This window comes from Cicer arietinum, chromosome 7 (genome assembly GCF_000331145.2).
Source record: "Cicer arietinum cultivar CDC Frontier isolate Library 1 chromosome 7, Cicar.CDCFrontier_v2.0, whole genome shotgun sequence".
NCBI lineage: Eukaryota > Viridiplantae > Streptophyta > Magnoliopsida > Fabales > Fabaceae > Cicer > Cicer arietinum.
In genome coordinates, this window is record NC_021166.2 from 17,542,098 (window position 1) to 17,561,152 (window position 19,055).

The window sequence follows — 19,055 nt, forward strand, 5'->3', positions numbered from 1 at the left end:
AAATCTTTTAGAGAATCAAAAGTTAATAATTTTTTTTATAAGAATAAAAAATAAAATATTTGAATTTTATAGGAACTGAAAATTTATTTAATTCAAAAAAATAGACAAATACTATCAAATGATATGATAAAAAAATAAAATGTTGAAAGTTTATTTATAGAAATATATATTTAACTTTTTGATTTTTTTTTCCAAAAAACAAATAAAATATTCCAAGAACAAAATACATGTTCAAAACACAAGATACATCTCAACCATACAAATTAAAAGAACTAAAAGGGACCAAAATAAATTCAATGCATTTAACACAATTTTTATGTCTAGAATTTTAACAAATATTCCTTTAGAATAAAATATAAATAAAATAATACTTAAAAAAATAATATATTTAATTAAAATTTAATCTGCGCACATTAATTTTCAACTATTATTTTTATTTATATTTTATTTTAAAATAAATATATTTCTAAAAATATTTATAAAGTATAATTCAATTGATAATATCAATAGTATTAAAGTGTGTACTTATTAGTGGAATGAGATTGAGATTGTCTATCTTTCGATCCCTTATCTTTGATAATTTTGATTTTATATCTTTATTAATTAATCATTCTTTTTTATTTAAATAATTTTTATTTATTTTAATTACTAATTTCTTTTAAAATACAATAAAATTATCAAAGTCAGCAACCACTAAAGTCAGATAATCCATTTGAGTGGATCGGTACTTCCTCTTCCTATAGCACAAAAAGACAAATGAAAAGACATTTAATTAAAACAAAAAATAATAGCACGTGGAGAGTGAGAGGAATTTGAATTTGTGCGTTGTTCAAATGAATAATAAAAAGGAAAGAAAACGCGACAAAGGAGGGTTATGCCACACGCAGTACGCGTGGGCAATATAGTACCGCGCCAACCACTATTTTTCCTTCCCCTATAAAAGTCACTTACTCTTTTCTTTTTCATCACAAAATTAACGGTTACACAAAATTCCCATTTTTCTCTCATTCCGCTTTTTTCTCCTTCCCTCTCATTTTCTTTTCCCTCCTCAAAACCAACCAAACAAAAAACACATTCAAATCCCTCATTCCCTTTCTAATTTCCCTAATCCCTCGTTTTCGCTTCTGGGTTTTTTTTCTTCCATTTTCCTTCGTCTTTTGTATCTGCATTTTCGTAGATCAGAACTCGTCGGAAAATGGACGCTCGCCGGAGACAATCTCTTCCTTCACTTTCTCCCGCCGGCGAACAACTCAAAACCCAGAAGCTTACCCCTACCGATTCCCAAACCGTCTCTCTCTGCGTCGCTAACGCCGTTTTCTTCGGTCTCTTCTTCTCCGTCGCGTATTTTCTCCTCCACCGTTGGCGTGAGAAGATCCGTACCTCTACTCCTCTTCACGTCGTCACCGCATCCGAAACCGCCGCCATTGTTTCACTCGTCGCATCCGCCGTTTACCTTCTCGGCTTCTTCGGTATCGGATCTCGTACTTCCTTCCCCGATGACCTCTCCGACGAAGAGATCCTCGCTAAAGAAGATTCAAAAAAACCTGGACCGTGTCCCGCCGCACTTGTTGACACCGACGCCAAACCATCTCCGGCAATTACAACAATAACTCCGTCACCGAAGATATTCGACATCACACCGGTTAATCTCACAACGGAAGACGAAGAAATCGTGAAATCAGTAGTTTCCGGTTCAATTCCGTCGTACTCATTAGAATCAAGACTCGCCGATTGTCGGAAAGCGGCTGCGATTCGCCGTGAGGCGGTACAAATAATAACAGGAAAGTCGTTGGAAGGTTTACCGTTGGAAGGTTTCGATTACGATTCAATTTTGGGACAATGTTGTGAAATGCCGATAGGGTTTATTCAGATACCGGTTGGTGTTGCGGGTCCACTGTTATTAGATGGAAGTGAGTACACCGTACCAATGGCTACCACTGAAGGTTGTCTTGTTGCAAGTACCAATAGAGGGTGTAAAGCTATTCTTGCTTCTGGTGGAGCTTCTTCTGTGTTGCTGAGAGATGGAATGACTAGAGCACCTGTTGTTAGATTTTCGTCTGCTAAAAGAGCTGCTCAGTTGAAGTTTTTCTTGGAAGATCCACTCAATTTTGATGCCCTTGCTGTCACTTTCAACAAGTATGGTTTCTCATTTTTTTTATTCATATTAGATTGTTTTTGCTTTTCGTTATTATGAATTGTTTATTATTAGGTAGAGAAATGAATATTAGTTTTGATGCAATTGAGGATGAAATAATCTATGGACTTTTGGATTGTCTTTGGTAGAAAATGAAGGGAGGACGGAGAGACTTTTGAGAGATGTTTTGATTGAAAAATTCTAAATTGATATTGGATCCCCCATGGTGCAGCGGCGGTAGGACATTTGGTTCAATGTTTAAAATTTATTTGTGTTTGATCCAATAGTTCTGCTGCCGCCCTCCACGGGACTGTAGGGGATCCATGTCTGTGAAAAAGAGAGAAAAGAGGATGGAGAGGGGAGAAAGAGGGATGAGATGAAGAGAGATAGAGAGAATAAGAAAAAGAAGAAGAATTGACGAGAGAGATAGAGAATGGAGAGGATCCAAAACCATCGTCTTCGGCACACCTCCTACTTCTTATGCAAAATCTTAGTTCTTAGATTGATGTAATTGATGTTAAAGCGGATGGAGAGGTAAGATAGATAGGATCCAATTTATGGAGGGGATGGAGAGGTCGGAAAGGATCCAATTTATTGAACTATCATTACTTTCAGTTTTTGGGAATTACTGGGGGTGATTAATTAAAATGGGTATGTGTTAATGTTGGTTTATTAATAATTTAATTTAATGGGTTTGTGCAGGTCAAGCAGATTCGCTAGATTGCAGAGCATTCAGCCTGCTATTGCCGGCAAGAATTTATACATTAGATTCCGTTGCAGTACAGGTGATGCCATGGGGATGAACATGGTATCTAAAGGTGTTCAAAATGTCCTTGATTTTCTTCAGAGTGACTTCCCTGACATGGATGTCATTGGAATCTCTGGTAAAATTGTTTTCATGCCTGTAATCCTAAAATTGTTTTTTGTTATGGTTGAATTGAAATTTGAAAGTAGTTGCTAATGGTTTGATTGTGGCAGGAAATTTCTGTTCGGACAAGAAAGCGGCGGCTGTGAACTGGATTGAAGGGCGTGGTAAGTCCGTGGTGTGTGAGGCTGTAATTAAGGAAGAGGTGGTGAAGAAAGTGTTGAAGACTAGTGTTGAGGCCTTGGTTGAGCTTAACATGCTTAAGAACCTAACTGGCTCAGCCATTGCTGGTGCTCTTGGTGGGTTCAATGCTCATGCTAGCAATATTGTCTCTGCTATCTACATAGCCACTGGTCAGGATCCTGCTCAGAATGTGGAGAGTTCTCACTGTATTACCATGATGGAACCTGTCAATGATGGCAAGGACCTTCACATTTCTGTCACCATGCCTTCCATTGAGGTACAGGAATTAGTGTTCCGTTCCGAATTAAGTAAAACATTTGAAATTCTCACTTTAATGCAGTCGTTACATTTTCTCCATTTTCAGCCAAATATACATGTAGAAGCAAACTTGTTTTTTAGTATACTACTACAATCAAGCATGATATTTTTTAGTAAAATAATTAATGCATATGTATTAATAGCAAGTTTGGGAGAGTAAATTAAAAGGGTCACTTGTTTTAATTCCTTCCATATCATTCCATCCTTACCTAAATTTTGTATAATGACAATATCCTTCCTTATTATTCAGGTGGGTACCGTGGGAGGAGGAACACAACTTGCATCTCAGTCAGCTTGTCTTAATTTACTTGGGGTCAAGGGTGCCAGCAAAGAATCTCCAGGTGCAAATTCTAGGTTACTGGCCACCATTGTAGCCGGTTCTGTTCTCGCTGGGGAGCTATCACTCATGTCTGCAATTGCAGCTGGTCAACTAGTTAAGAGTCACATGAAATACAACAGATCTAGCAGGGATATCTCCAAAGTAGTCTCATGATCTGTCCTCTGACAACAAAACAATAAATTTGTAGTGGGGACCAATGCCTCTAAAAACGACAAAAAAAGAGAGTACATAGTTGGTTTTCAAAAGGACTATTGGTGGTGGCCGGTTAGTGAATAAAAAAATGGTATGTATTCAAGAGTACAACCTGCTCAACAAGGGCATGTGATGGTAAGGACCAAATAAGAAAAGCTTGCATCTAGTCCATGTGTGAGGCATTGTCATTTTATGAGATTGTACAGAAGGGCTGAATCAGAAGATGGAGAAAAACAAGTAGCTACACCTTTGGCATTAGTTTTATTCTTTTTTTTATTTTTATTTTTTTTAATTTTGTTTTTAATTTATCTGTATTGTGTCGTTCTCTTGTTTAAAGCTACTGCCTCAATTTGGTATTTTAGTGTGTGGGGGGATTTTGATGTGTTGTAATCTCCAACTTCTGGTTAATTTGTAATTTTAGAAAGAGCTGAGAGATCTATGGGATGTAGAGTTGTTAATAATAGTCTCTGGTTGGTCATATCACTCGAACACTCTTCTTTTGTCTCTTCAATTTTGTCCTATGGTGGTTTGGCACTTTGTGCAAGTATTTTAGATGTCATCTTCATTAAAAAAAAATTAGATGTCGATATTTTTCCAAAATTAATTTTCATAGAGATTCTTGGACGAGAGTTTTAAGGGATAGTGTGCGAAAAAAAAAAGGTAATAAGGGATATTCATGTGCGGCTTTTGACTTATATCTGTCTTAAACCTGATCTTTCGCATCTGGATCTGGCTGTTATTTTGGAGGAATTATAGGTGTAATTAAGACGGACTAAAATAAAATTGAGGAGGAGATCAAAGTATAAATTAAATAAAGTTATGAAATAGGTCATTTATAAATTAAATAGTGCAAAGAGAACAGATGAGATTGATAAATACACAAAGTTTATGAATAATAATTTAGTTGTTTTTTTACTCAAAAAACTTATACCAATATAGAAGAAATCATCATAAAAATTTGCTCAAAGTCTCAAACCCTTTGATTGGCCGGAGAATAGAAGACAACCACTTGACAATGGCGAATACAGTTGTTGTTCTTTGACGGAGTGTTCTACTTACACACACTTTGACTCTGACGATCAAAATGATTTGTGTTTTAAAGTGAGAGGTTTTAGGTTCGATTAACATGTACTTTTGCATTGTACCATGTGTCCTTTTATTGGACATTCTCTAGGATTTTTAGAAGAAATCTTAGGATTATGAACTGACTGATCCGTGATTTATGGATCGTCGTCTGATCTTGGACGTATGTTTTTGTTGACAAGCGATGATGATTGCCGTTGTGTGATTGAGATCACATTATAATTGCATCGTGTGAGCTTGAAATGAGGTACATGTGAGCTATGATGGTCTCTCACTTCAGATCCTCTTTGTTTATCTTAAGATGTCCTAATTTCATAACCTTCTATGCTCTTCTTTGAAATGAATTGGGTTGGTTCCATTTCGACCCTTAATAACACTTAAATACATCATATTGACTTGTGTTCGACCTATAATAGGATCAAACCTTGCCTCCATTATGTTAAAAAATATTATATAATTGTCTTAGGGTCCGTTCGGGTTGGTTGTGAGTTTTTGGTTTTGAAAGTCATTTCAAAACCAATATATGTTCGGGTAAAATGGGATTGAGTTGTTTTTTTTACTTAATTTCAAAACAAAATTCAACCAAAAAAATAAATTTGATACTTTTGGTTTTTGTTTTAAAATTAACATGTCATCACCGATAGACAAAATCACCACTCCAACAATCATCAACCACCATCGTCATCGACCACCCATCTCTGACCACCGTCATCACTCCTACCATCACCAACACTACCAGCCACCCACCTGTAACAGTCGTCACCACCATCTCCGACCATCACCATCGACCACCCACCTCCGACATTGTCGCCTCCACATACCACCATCTCCAACCACCATCTCTCATCACCAACCACCCATCTCCGACCGCCGCCACCACCAACGACCCCTTCAGTCGTCACCACCCACCAACTTCCAACCACCACCTTCGATAACCGCCAACACCACTGACCACCCATATCTGATAAACACCACTACCATCTTCGACCACCGCCATCACCACCTCCAACCACTATCTTCCATCACTGACACTACCATTGTCAATCACTACGGTCATCGTTGTTAGATAATATTATTATATATTAGTAGTAAGGGTATTTTAGACAATTCTAGACAATTCTATTCTTTTATATATATACTCATTGTAACCCTATTAACTGTAGTTTTGGTTTATTATATGATATGAAACCCTAGAGTGGTTGTTTTCTCTTCTTCCTCTTTCTTCCTCTTTTCATTGTTAACATGGTATCAAAGAGCTTTGGTTGATTTTGGGATCTACCGTAGAGAAGAGAGAGACTATTTTGATAGGAAAGACAACCACCAAAGGAGAAAAGAGAAGAGTAACCCTATTCCCGATTTTGTTAAATCAGTCTCAGAAAAACATCGATTGCGCATTCGTTAACCGTTGGATCGGGCTGATTTTTGGACAGCAGGTTCGCAACATATAGGTCTTCGTCTTCAACGGTCGGATCGACGAAACGACGTCTGGAGAGGGAGAAATCGTGCTCGCACAGCACCAGGTTATTCTTAATTTATTTTCTCTCAGTGATTGTGTTTGTCGTATTTTTCTGTCATTATTTGTTATGGCTGGTGTTAAGGATGATTCTCTTCAAGCTGTTAGTGTTCACCTCAATGGACAAAATTACTCTTATTGGAGTTATGTGATGAAAAAAAATTTGATTGGAAAAGATATGTGGGGTTTTGTTGATGGAACTTCTGTTAAGCCTACAGATAAAAAGGATGAAACTCAATATGCAAAAGATCTGAAAACATGGAATGTTAGTAATTCAAAAATTATTACTTGGATTAATAATTCTGTTGAGTTGTCTATAGGAGTACAACTAGCAAAATATGATACTGCTAAAGAGATTTGGGATCACTTGAAACGTTTGTATGTTCAGTCTAACTTTGCAAAACGTTATCAGTTAGAAAGTGATATTAGAGCCCTTAAGCAGAGCAGTATGACCATTCAGGAATTCTATTCGGCAATGACTAATCTGTGGGATCAATTGGCTCTTATGGAATCACCTGAGTTGAAAGCTGTCAAAGCATACATTGATCAAAGAGAGGAGCAACGTCTGGTTTGGTTTCTAATGGCTCTTCGTGATGATTTTGAGGGCCTTCGTGGGGGTATTTTGCATCGTTCCCCCCTTCCTAATGTTGAATCAGTAGTTAGTGAATTGTTGGCAGAAGAAATCAGACTTAAGACTCATTCTGGTATGTTAAATAAGGAAATTCTCTCAGCTCCTCCATCTGTTTTTGTTGCTCCTGTTCAAAAAAAAACATCTCAAGGGAGAGTTGGGCTTGGTAATGATGAATGTGCATTCTGCAAAGAAAAAGGTCATTGGAAAGCACGTTGTCCGAAATTGGGGAGAACACATAAGAAGAATTTTAGGGGGCCATCGTCCAATGTTGTTGCTTCTGCTCCTCCTACCATTGACTCTAGTTCTGGTTCTGTATACTCATCTGAGAGTGCTTCCCAAATATCTGATATTGCAGAACAACTTCAAAGACTTCTTGCCACTCAATCACATGCCATGTCTGCCACCTCTTCTAAAGGTTTGAACTCCTCTGGTATGTCAGGTATATCTCCTTCCATATGGATTCTTGATTCTGGAGCATCTCATCATATGACATACGATGATAAATCTTTTGTGTCTGTGAAACCTGCCTCGTCTGTGTCGGTTATAACTCCTATGCCACTAGCAGGCATTGGTTCTGTCTCCACACCTAACTTGTCTCTTTCTAATGTTTATTATATTCCTAATCTTACTTTGAGTCTTGCTTCTGTTAGTCAAATATGTGATTTCGGTTATTCGGTTACGTTTTCTTCCACTTCTTGTTGTGTGCAGGATCCACATTCTGGGAGGCTGATTGGGACAGGCCATAGACAGGGGGGACTTTACGTTTTGGATGAACTACGACTCCCAGATACTGCAGCCTCATTATGTTTGATTGTATGCCTGTCAAGAATGTGCTTAGTTGGAATGCTTTGATAAATGGTTATGGTGTCAATGGTTGTGCGAAGGAAGCGTTAGAAGTATTCGCAGCAATGTTACGGGAAGGATTTGAACCGAATGAGATAACAATGACTAGTGTGTTATCTGCTTGCAACCATTGTGGTTTGGTAGAGGAAGGAAGAAGATGCTTCAAAGAAATGGAGAGATTTGGAATTGTGCCTCAGATTGAGCATTATGGTTGTATGATTGACCTTCTAGGAAGGGTTGGATACTTGGATGAGGCTGAAAATTTGATCTTCTGTGTCGTCGCTCTGTCTGTTGCTTCTTCTGTTTGATTGCTAATCTCTCTAGTGATTTGCTTTGTTGCTTCTCTCTTTGTTTAGTTTGGTTTGATATGATTTAGTTTTGTTTGGTTCTATTTGGTTTGGTTTGTTTGGTTTTGGTTTCGTGGTGCTACTTCTTTGGTTGTTCCTATCTGTTGATTTTGATATGGTTGTTTCGTGGTGCTACTTCTTTGGTTGTTCCTATCTGTTGATTTTGATATGGTTGTTGCTCCTTGGTTTGTTTGGTTTTGGTTTCGTGGTGCTACTTCTTTGGTTGTTCCTATCTGTTGATTTTGATATGCTTGTTGCTCCTTGGTTTGTTTGGATTTGGTTTTATGGTGCGACTTCTTTGGTGGTTCCTATCTGTTGATTTTGATATGGTTGTTGCTCCTTGGTTTGTTTGGATTTGGTTTCGTGGTGCTACTTCTTTGGTGGTTCCTATCTGTTGATTTTGATATGGTTGTTTCGTGGTGCTACTTCTTTGGTTGTTCCTATCTGTTGATTTTGATATGGTTGTTGCTCCTTTTTTTGATCGCTCCTTTTTCGGTTTGATTTTTTTGTTGGTTTGGTTCTTCTCTTTGATTGTTGCTTCTTCTTTGGTGACATCCCTCTTGTCCCCCCGGCTGTCCAACCACCTCCTGCGGTTGATCCTCCTCGTTACCCCTCTCGTCATCATCTTCAGCATAGAATCATTACTCTACCGTTTGTCTCTTCTTCTTTACAGATTGCTGATTTGTTCACAAAGATGCATTCCATTAAACATTTTCGTTTTTTTTTTAGTTGACAAACTCTCGATGCTCCATGTTAATGCATCGTGAGTTTGAGGGGAGATGTTAAATAATATTATTATATATTAGTAGTAAGGGTATTTTAGACAATTCTAGACAATTCTATTCTTTTATATATATACTCATTGTAACCCTATTAACTGTAGTTTTGGTTTATTATATGATATGAAACCCTAGAGTGGTTGTTTTCTCTTCTTCCTCTTTCTTCCTCTTTTCATTGTTAACAATCGTCAATTACACTTTGACCACCACCTCTAACTAGCAATTATCTCTTTTGACCACTAGAGCCTTATTCGACAACCAATTGCTACTACAATAATCATTTTCTACGACTAGCACTTCCAACCACTATTAATTTAATTATTATAATTAAATAAATTGTAATTTTATAATATTTGAATTATTTTAAATAAATTAAAATTAAAATTTAATATTATTTTTATTTTTTCATTTTAAATTATCTTGACGTGTCAATATATTTTTTTTAATATTTTGTGAATTCATAGTGACATGGAAGAAATAGTGATTCAATTCAAATAAAATAAAAACTGAAACTCAACTAAGAATTGAAATTTAGAACTGAAAACTAAAAATTGAAATTGAAAACTCAACATAAACTAGTTTTAGCTTTGAAAAATTTCATAATAGAAAACCAAAAACCGCCTGGAACGAGGGTTTAACATTTTGTGTTCATATGGTATTTTCTTTAGTAGGACTGAACATTGGTCAGATATTGGTGGATCTGAGTCCAATTTTTTCAAATAATCCAAAATCAGTTTAGGTATGTTTCAGTTTGTGCAGATTTGTGGATCATGCATGTGGTTGGTTCCGGTGATGGACTTTTTATTTTTTATTGGGATGTTCACTTTCTTTAATTTTTAGTTCAATTTATTTTCAAATTCAATGGTTTAAGAAAAAAATATTGGACTTCCAATATTTGCGTTAATGTTTGAATATGTTTTTTTTATAAAAAAGTTCATTTATCATATTTGTGATATGATGACTAAGTGAAATTGAAAGACCCTAAAATAATATGAATTTTATGAATTTTATATACATAAAGTTATAAGTGAAGATTTGATATCTATGAGTCTATTTTTTTCACTCAGCCCAAACACTTAAACCTGTATATACTCACATTTATATATCCGTGTGACTCATAACCTGCTATAACTCGCTAGCGTATCTAATTCGGCCATTCGAGTGGCTTAAGTTTAGTCGAGTCAATTTATTTTGTCATCTCTATTGTTAAGGGAAGACAATAACTAAGCTTCTTTAGTACATAGGGTGGTGACACTATTGCTACGATAAATTCATCAATAACTAAAATAAAAAGAATTTATAGAAAAATTATAAAAAATATTACACTATAATTAAAAAACAAATTACATTTTTCAAATTAAATTCCAACTCTTTAGATTGTGAACTTTATCTAGAGATATAAAAATTAAATTAAATAATACAATCAATCCAAAAGTTCATCCCAAACTAATAAAATTGGTTATTTTTTTTTTGGGTTTGAGTCCAAACAGAACCAAAACAAATAGATCAGGGACAAATTGATTTCGATATGGTTTTTCATAATTTAAAATTAACTATTCGATATTTAAATCAAATCATCATATTTTATTTAAACTATATAAGTATTATTATTATTTAAAAAAATGATTTGTGTTTATGTTTTTTTTTTTTAAATAATTATATGTCATTTATGTCATTGTACTTATGTGTTTTAATAGTATAAAAAAAATATAATGTTTAAAAAACATTGTTTCTTTTTAAATTTTTTGAAATAAATATCTTAATTTAAAAAAATATCAATCTACATTCGATTTACTACCTCTCTTTGATAGACTATATAAAGTTTGGACTGACCGCTAATAAAGTAATAGGAGGAATTAAACCAACTCTCATCAATTTGGTTTGGATCAATTTCGTGAAAGAATATTATAAAAGATCAACCAACCTGACTATGTGTTTGTTTATATTTTTCTTCTCCCCTAAAGTCTGATCTCCTTTGCCATTGCATTTTCATATTTGTTTTAGTCACCCAAAGATTTTGTTAAAAGGGGTGAGCATTTATATAAGCTTTTTATTCGAAATGTCATAAATCAATATTGGTCCCCTTTCTCGTGACCACCCATTTACGGAATCACTAAATATAGTAGTCCCCCACTTTTAGTGATCACCCAATTTTATTTATTTTTGATTAATGCCCACCAATTTATTGCTAATACATTTTTTTTATTTGTTAAAAATTAAATTATTTTTACAAAATTCAATTCCATCATGTGTAAAATCATTTCAACCATTATTATTCATTTATTTTATCAACATGATCTATTTTTTAAGATATACAAAGTAGAGTAATAATCTATTTTATTTCAAAAGTTATTATCATGATATATAATAACTTCCTCGTCAAAGTTTTCGAGAAGGTTGCCAACACATTTTGATTTTGAGAGTCATTATTATGATATGAATTACTTTGTTAATTATAATATCATACAATCAAATTAGAAAATCACACACCATAAAATGAAGTTTAAAATTCATTGTTTAAAATGCACTAATTTATTTTACTTGTTACATATACGAGATATACATATAACATAAATAACATAATATAAAATTAACAGTCATATTAATACTTATAATATAGCATAACATCTAATTTATTGTCTATAAAAAAATTGTTTGCATGATAAAAACTATTTTGATTATTTGATATTGTTTTTGCAATGATTCTTTAAAATACCATTTGGACATATGTGTTAATTGAGTGGGAGAAAGCGATCATGTAAAAGACTTTTTTCTACTAAAAATTCATTAAAAAGTCTGATCAAGCTCTTGTCATATATATATATATAAACTAACAATCTACATCTTATTCTTTTGGACTAATTTACAATCTACTTCCATTTTGCTAATTTACACCCACCTCTTTTTATAAAAGTATAAACTAACAATCTACATCTTTTGGACTAAAACATTCAACCATTTCTTTTAGAAAATTACTCAAATAAATGAGTATTACTAAAATATTCTAACATCTTTATATTTAATTTCTTTTTATTTTACTTTCACTCTATAAAATTAATGGTTGTCTTTTTTATTTTATTTTTATTTTTTTATATTGAATATTTCACTCTTTTTATTTTACTTTCACTTTATAACTTTCTCATTAACTATTTATTCAAAAAAAATCTTTTTTTTGTTGTTGTGAATTCTACTTTTTACTTGGGTGTTAATAATAAAAATAACATACAAAAATTTCCAGTAACTCATGAAGGTATATTTTTAGGCTTTTTGAAAAGTTAGTAGAAGATGGGTTTTTGAAATGTTAATAAAGAAGGGTTAGAAGAGGAGTTTTTTTGTCCAAATAAAAATTTATTAATCTACACGAAGAAATTAGAAGTGTAAATTAACAACCTCCACCTTTTTTAATCATTAATAATTAAAATGAGACTTACAAAACTATCATTTAATTTTACTGGTTTAAAATAGTAAAAATTGGTGTTTAAGTCAAAAAGAAAAAAGTGTAGATTACTAATTTATCTTTTGTGGATGTAAATTAACAAACTCCACCTATACATTATTTTTCTTTATCTTGGAAGTCTAAAATAGGATGGAAACGAATCTCAACTGAATCGAACATAGTTCAACTCAACACAAATCAATAAAAGTTAGTTCAACTCAAAATTTGACTTGAATTTGTTTGAACCTGTTTCAGCTCCAACTTGATTTGATTCAAGCTCTCACAGATAACGCAGTTAAATTCAATAGCTCGAATGTGACTTGACTTGATTTTATTCTAGACATGTGTTATCCCTTCTCGCTGAGAGACCAACCTCGTCGTTCATGTCACTGGTTCAGATTATTATTTTATAATTTAGATTAAACAAACATGCATTCTCCAAGTATGTACATGGTTCTTTATTTACTGCTCCTAATATATTCATCACCAATTCATAGCAGAAAACAATATCACATAAAATAAATAATGCAAGTCTAAATTCCTCCACAATCAAATAATGAACAACAATGTATACACTAAGATGTTAGCTGGGGGTGCAGAAAGTGCTTTTTACCATTTGATATTAAATATGGCTTCTAATGAATCACCATCTTCTGGAATATAACCTGTGGAGTCAATTACTCTTACCCTCCTTTGAACCAATCCTTTGCAAGTAATGTTCTGCATCCAAGGCTGCCATACACCCTGCACCAATAATTTGATATCCATTATTCTTTGGAAAAATGGAAGAATAAAGCTTTTGTTACATATATCTAATTCTGATTACATTATGCATAATATAGTTTGATACTTGATAAGTAAAATAGCAAACAAACATTGTCAAAACAACAAATATATATTAGGGCAAACATCGTGAGATTCGTGACCATTTGCTTAATCAGATGAGCATGCTAATCAAATAACTTATGCTTCGAAAGAAGGCCCATGATTGATTTCTGTACACAAAATACTGTTATTCTACACCATCTTTATCATGAAAAACTAGTCCAGATCGCAGTTTCACGACAAGGTCGCCACTGCATTAGAACATATACACAACATAAATCAGCAATCAAACGATGATTATGTTCATAAATTCAAATGAATTTTCTATTAGTAATTCAATAAACATGAAAAATGTAACATCAAGTCAAAAAACATGAAGAAAGTGAAATTAACATAAGCTACTTTTCATAAATGTTATCAAGGCTTCCTATTTTTATCAAAGTAGATCCCTTATTTTGGCTCTTATTTACCATGCAAAAGAAAATGTGATCAGAAATGAAGCAAAAAACAAGTAGTGAAATGTAAACTTCAAGATCCCCCCACACAAGTACTGCAAATCACATTTAAAATATCATTATCACTTATCAGAATGAGAATTTGGGGCTAGCCATATTTTAACAACATTTCATGGGTAATTTTATCAATGCCAGAAAGAATTATATCTTGATACTTCCACATAGGTTTGAAGAAATTGAATAATTAACCTACATATATAAATGAGCAGTGTACTTTCTCTAGGTTATTCCTGTAATATACCTAGTTTATTTCAGAAGAAAAAAAGCAGAAATTTATTTAGAGTAACTATGACATCTAAGTTCTAATAGAGTACATGGTTCACAGAAATACCTCATACAGAGTCAATGAATGGGGTGAAGTTAATTTAATAGACACTAATATCTCACACCTAAAGTCTTTGACAGGTGTTCTCTCTAACAATTAATAAAAGGTCAGAAAGCTGGAATTATACTTGTTGGTGCAACCAATGTTTAAAAAAATATCTACAATCACAAATGTGGGTTTGGAGAATTTTTACGTCTCCACAACAATAACACGACTGGAATTGTGTTTGCATAAGCAGTATTTAACCAATCCAATCGTGAATCAAAACCTTGGGTGCAACACTGGGTATCAGAAACTATGTTGAACAATATGCAGCATGTGATTTTTACTGATTCGAGCAAATGTTTATTATTGGCAAATAAAAATGGAATACATTAATAATAAGGATTGAAGAAAAAACTCAATATTTCAAAACTAGGTAACATATTAACCTATAGTCAGGTCAAGGGTTCTAAATAAAGGTCCGCAACCGCGACCGGGGCTGTGGCACAATGGTTTGGTTTTTGATATTGCAGAAGCGGCAAAACAACTGCAATTGAGGCCGCATCGGCCACATTTGACTGCAATTCTCCACAATATCAAAGATCACGACACTGTTACCAGCACTGCTATTTAAAACCCTAGTCACGACAAAGACTCATCACAATAATCCAATTTCTTAAAAGTATATTGAAATACATTTACAAAACACAGAGTTCCAAAACCAGGAATCACATGAATGTATAACATAATAGCAATCACAAAACAAGTTAAGAGCAATCTAATGTTTTTTCAAATGAATGTAATGAAGAAACAAAAAAAATTTACCAGTGCCAGCAGCAGTAATAGCTTGTCTATATTTCTTATCCTGAACATCACCAGCAGCAAAAACTCCTTCAATACTAGTCATTGTAGTACCTGGCTTTGTCACAATGTAACCATCACAATCCAATTCAATTTGACCCTCCAAAAACTTAGTAGCAGGTTCATGTCCAATTGCAAAAAACAAACCAGAAACCTTCAAATCAAAAACATCACCATTCACCAAATTCTTCACTTTGAGTCCCCCAATAACCCTGCCCTTTTCATCTCCATATGCACCAACCACCACTGAATTCCACAACACTTCAACCTTTGGATTCTTCATCACCTTACCCTGCATCATCTTACTAGCCCTAAAACTCTCCCTCCTATGAATTATATAAACTTTTGAACCAAATTTGCTGAGGAATGTAGCTTCCTCCATCGCTGTGTCGCCGCCACCTACAACAGCCAGCGGCTTGTTTCGGAATATCGGAGCTGCACCGTCACACACGGCGCAAGCTGATATTCCACGGTTCCAGAATCCGTCTGGAGTGTTGCCGGAGCCGTCAAAGACTAACCGTTTTGCAACGGCTCCGGTAGCAACTATGACCGATTCTGCCTCCACCGTGGTGGAATCAGTTATTACCTTGAATGGATGCTTTGAGAAATCCACCTTTGTAACTGTTTCGGTGATGATTTCGGTGCCGAAACGCTGCGATTGTTTGCGGCAGCTGTCCATAAGTTCGGCGCCGAGGATGCCGTCCGGAAATCCCGGGAAATTCTCGACGTCAGTTGTGGTGGTGAGCTGACCGCCTGGAGCAGTGTCGTTTGCCATCCAGCCTTCGAATAGGATCGGCTTAAGTTCGGCTCGAGCGGCGTAAATAGCGGCTGTGTGAGCCGCTGGACCGCTTCCGATTATACATAGCTTCGTTTTAAGTAACTTGCGGCCAACGAGTAGGTCGGAAGAGTCGGTATCGGAAGAAATATAGCAGGAAGAGTCGGTATCGGAAGAAGAGGTGGAAGTGACGGCGGCGGCGGCGGCGGAAGTTGAGGAAGCAAGGCCTATGGCAATGAGGTTGCGGGCTTTAGTAAAGAAGTTGTTTGGGAAAATTCTCATTTTGATTTTTTTCTTCTATTAACTTTTCTTAATATTGAAAGAGGTTCGTATTAGAGAAGTTGAAATGTTTTTGTGCTTTGTTTGTTTGATGGTGGAAACAAACGTGTTCTTTGCTTTGTCTTCTTGTCTTTGATTTGTTAGTTTATTGACTAGTTATGTCTTGTTGTTGGTGCCAAAAAACGAGTTATGAAAGTTGCGTTAGACATTGTTGAAGAAATGTGTTTGCTAACGAGACGAAAGGAATTGGATTCAATTATGGTTTGAGTCTGCTTGTTTAGGAGTAGCCGAGCAGGGATGTCAATGGAGTTGTATCCAATAGCTATTTAATTAAATATAAATGATATTTTTTATTACTATTATAATTATTATATTAAGTTTTAATATTTTTATTAGATATTAAATATTTAATAATCTACATAGATCAATTTTTTTTTGTTTTTTTACATATTTAAATGTCTTATTTAAAATAAAATTGTAATATAATGTATATAAAGTTATATTTTTTAAAATATCATGTTAAATATCAAAGTAGAATTTAATTTTATTTACATATTAACTCGTTAATCTATTTAAAGATATTTTTTTTATTATTTATTCAAAGATGTTAAAATGAAATAGACTTTTAAAGATGCTTACATGTTATATCATGTTTCTATCTGTAACACCCTCTATATTTTATTTTATTTTATTTTATTTTTATATTTTACCTTATTAGGAGTTGAGATAATTATTCTATAAATTGTCCGTTACTATTGTAGTGTGTTATTTTAATTTTTAATAATAATAATAATAATAATAATAATAATAAAAGTAACAGTTAAAAATGTCTTAGTTATTATTAATAATAATAATAAAAGGAACGGTTAAAAATGTCTTGGTTGAAATATCAATTTCTCTATTTAATAGCACGTTACCACCTTAACGTTCCCCACGTCGGGCCTAGGGTCCCCATTGCTGGCTTAACTTTCTCCACTTCCGTCAACGTTCCCCACTTTTGGCTTAACGTTCCCACCCTTAGTTTAATGTTCCCTGGCTTAACGTTTCCAATTATGACTTAACGTTCCCAATAAAAATGAATAAAACAAAACAGATGTCTTCGTATATAGAAAAACGGTTTAGTTGAGGAGAGGAAGATCATTTTGATAGAAAAGGCAAACACCAAAAGAGAAAAGAGAGGAGTAATTCTATTCCCGAATTTGTTAAATCAGTATCAGAAAAACATCGATTGCGCATTCGTTAACCGTTGGATCGAGTTGATTTTTGGACAGAAGGTTCGCAACATTAACATCCACGTTTTCAACGGTTAGATCGGAGAAACGACGTTCAGAGAGGGAGAAATAGTGCTCGCACAGCAGCAGGTGTGAAATGTGTGAGACAAGAGTTTGTGAAACATAATTCTAAATACAACTTTAATAACGGTAAGAGCATCACTCCATCCGCTTTCCTACTTGAATTATATGTGATATAAATGTATGGTGATGTTATGTATTGGTTTTGTTTGTGTGTTATCTTTAAAATATATGCTCAGATTGTGGAAAATGAATGTTATATTATACGTTGTTCTAATGGTTGTGTTTGACATGTTGTGGTTATTCAAGGTGATTACTTTGGGTCTAAACTAGGTTGGTTTAAAACAAGGTTGAATGATTTTGGACGTTCTGATTGAGTGGTCTATACTGCTACTAACAAAAGTGTCTACATTCATACATTCATTCATAGTCGTGTGGTGGTGCGCCCATAATTGGTTGGAGCCCGCAGATCCTTGCGGGGATGTTGAGCTAGTGGTGTTGCTTGGAAGGACCCACGATGCTCGAGTTAGTGGTGTTGCTTGGAAGGACCCACGAAATGCCCTTGCGGGGGAGGCGATATTCCGGAATCATTACATTGCCATATAGATTAAGTCATAAGGTCTGTTTGAGTATGCATTGAATTAAGTGTGATTAATCTTTTATAAAGATAAATGATACATTGTATCCTCTGATAATTGGTTGGTTGAAATAATGTTATTAACGATGTATATATTATACCGATAAATTTGTATACGATTGTATTTGTTCGTTTGGGCGAGGCAATGTCAATAATGAATGAGAATGTTAATAATGAATGATGTGGATATTATGGTTATGAATGTACGTTTCGGGTGAATTAATATGTGATATTGTACTTGTTTTTATTACTGTACCTCTTAATTGTTTGGGTGATTTAATGTTATTAATTATGTAGATATTGTAATATTATATTTGTATTGTCAGTGTACCTGTTGTTGGTCGTTTGGGTGAATTAATGTTATTAATTACGTAAACACTGTACTGTTATATTTTCATTGTTAGTGTATCTTTGGTGAGTTGTGATTTTAACTGTTAAATGAAGTAAATGATTTATTTATATTTTGCTATAACGACTATATATGCATGCATATTTGCTCTGTATTTGTTATTTGGAGATGACCCTTACATTTGACAAGACGTCACATATAGTGTTATTTGAGCGAATAATATCACGATCAACCTAATAGGAGAAATGTGAGAAAGTACAATAGCATGCAGTTGGAGGCCCCGAGATACTTATGTATTGGTGTTAGACTTGTTTGATGAGTTTTCCACAAGTCCAAAGTTTGTGACCAACTAGGATTTATATTTGGGTAGTAAAACGTCGAGAGTTTTGACTCTAGGAGTTTATTTTGTTTAATGTATTAAATTACTTTTAGTAATTGCAAATACTCTGATTTATTATTTTTGAAATATAATTAAAATAGTTATTAAATAATTTTAAAGTAAATGAGTATTTAAGATAATCATAAATAAATAAAACGAATATGTAATTCTA

General features: G+C 34.0%; 2 protein-coding genes across 3 annotated transcripts; one reads left to right on the forward strand and one right to left on the reverse strand.

The window, feature by feature from the left end:
• Positions 1-956: 956 nt before the first annotated feature.
• Positions 957-4,515, forward strand: LOC101499627 (3-hydroxy-3-methylglutaryl-coenzyme A reductase 3-like). Its single transcript, XM_004509413.4, has 4 exons — positions 957-2,136; positions 2,837-3,018; positions 3,113-3,459; positions 3,751-4,515. The coding sequence occupies exons 1-4, from the start codon at positions 1,196-1,198 to the stop codon at positions 3,991-3,993; spliced, it is 1,713 nt and encodes a 570-aa protein (XP_004509470.1). The 5' UTR covers positions 957-1,195; the 3' UTR covers positions 3,994-4,515.
• Positions 4,516-13,098: 8,583 nt separating this feature from the next.
• Positions 13,099-16,525, reverse strand: LOC101499933 (thioredoxin reductase NTRB-like). 2 transcript variants are annotated; one of them, XM_004509414.4, is made up of 2 exons: positions 15,137-16,525; positions 13,099-13,408 (listed from the first exon to the last, which is right to left on the reverse strand). In XM_004509414.4, the coding sequence occupies exons 1-2, from the start codon at positions 16,227-16,229 to the stop codon at positions 13,338-13,340; spliced, it is 1,164 nt and encodes a 387-aa protein (XP_004509471.1). In that variant the 5' UTR covers positions 16,230-16,525; the 3' UTR covers positions 13,099-13,337. The 2 variants fall into 2 exon arrangements, with proteins under 2 accessions (XP_004509471.1, XP_073220155.1); XM_073364054.1 differs by lacking the exon at positions 13,099-13,408 and adding an exon at positions 13,448-13,740.
• Positions 16,526-19,055: the final 2,530 nt, after the last annotated feature.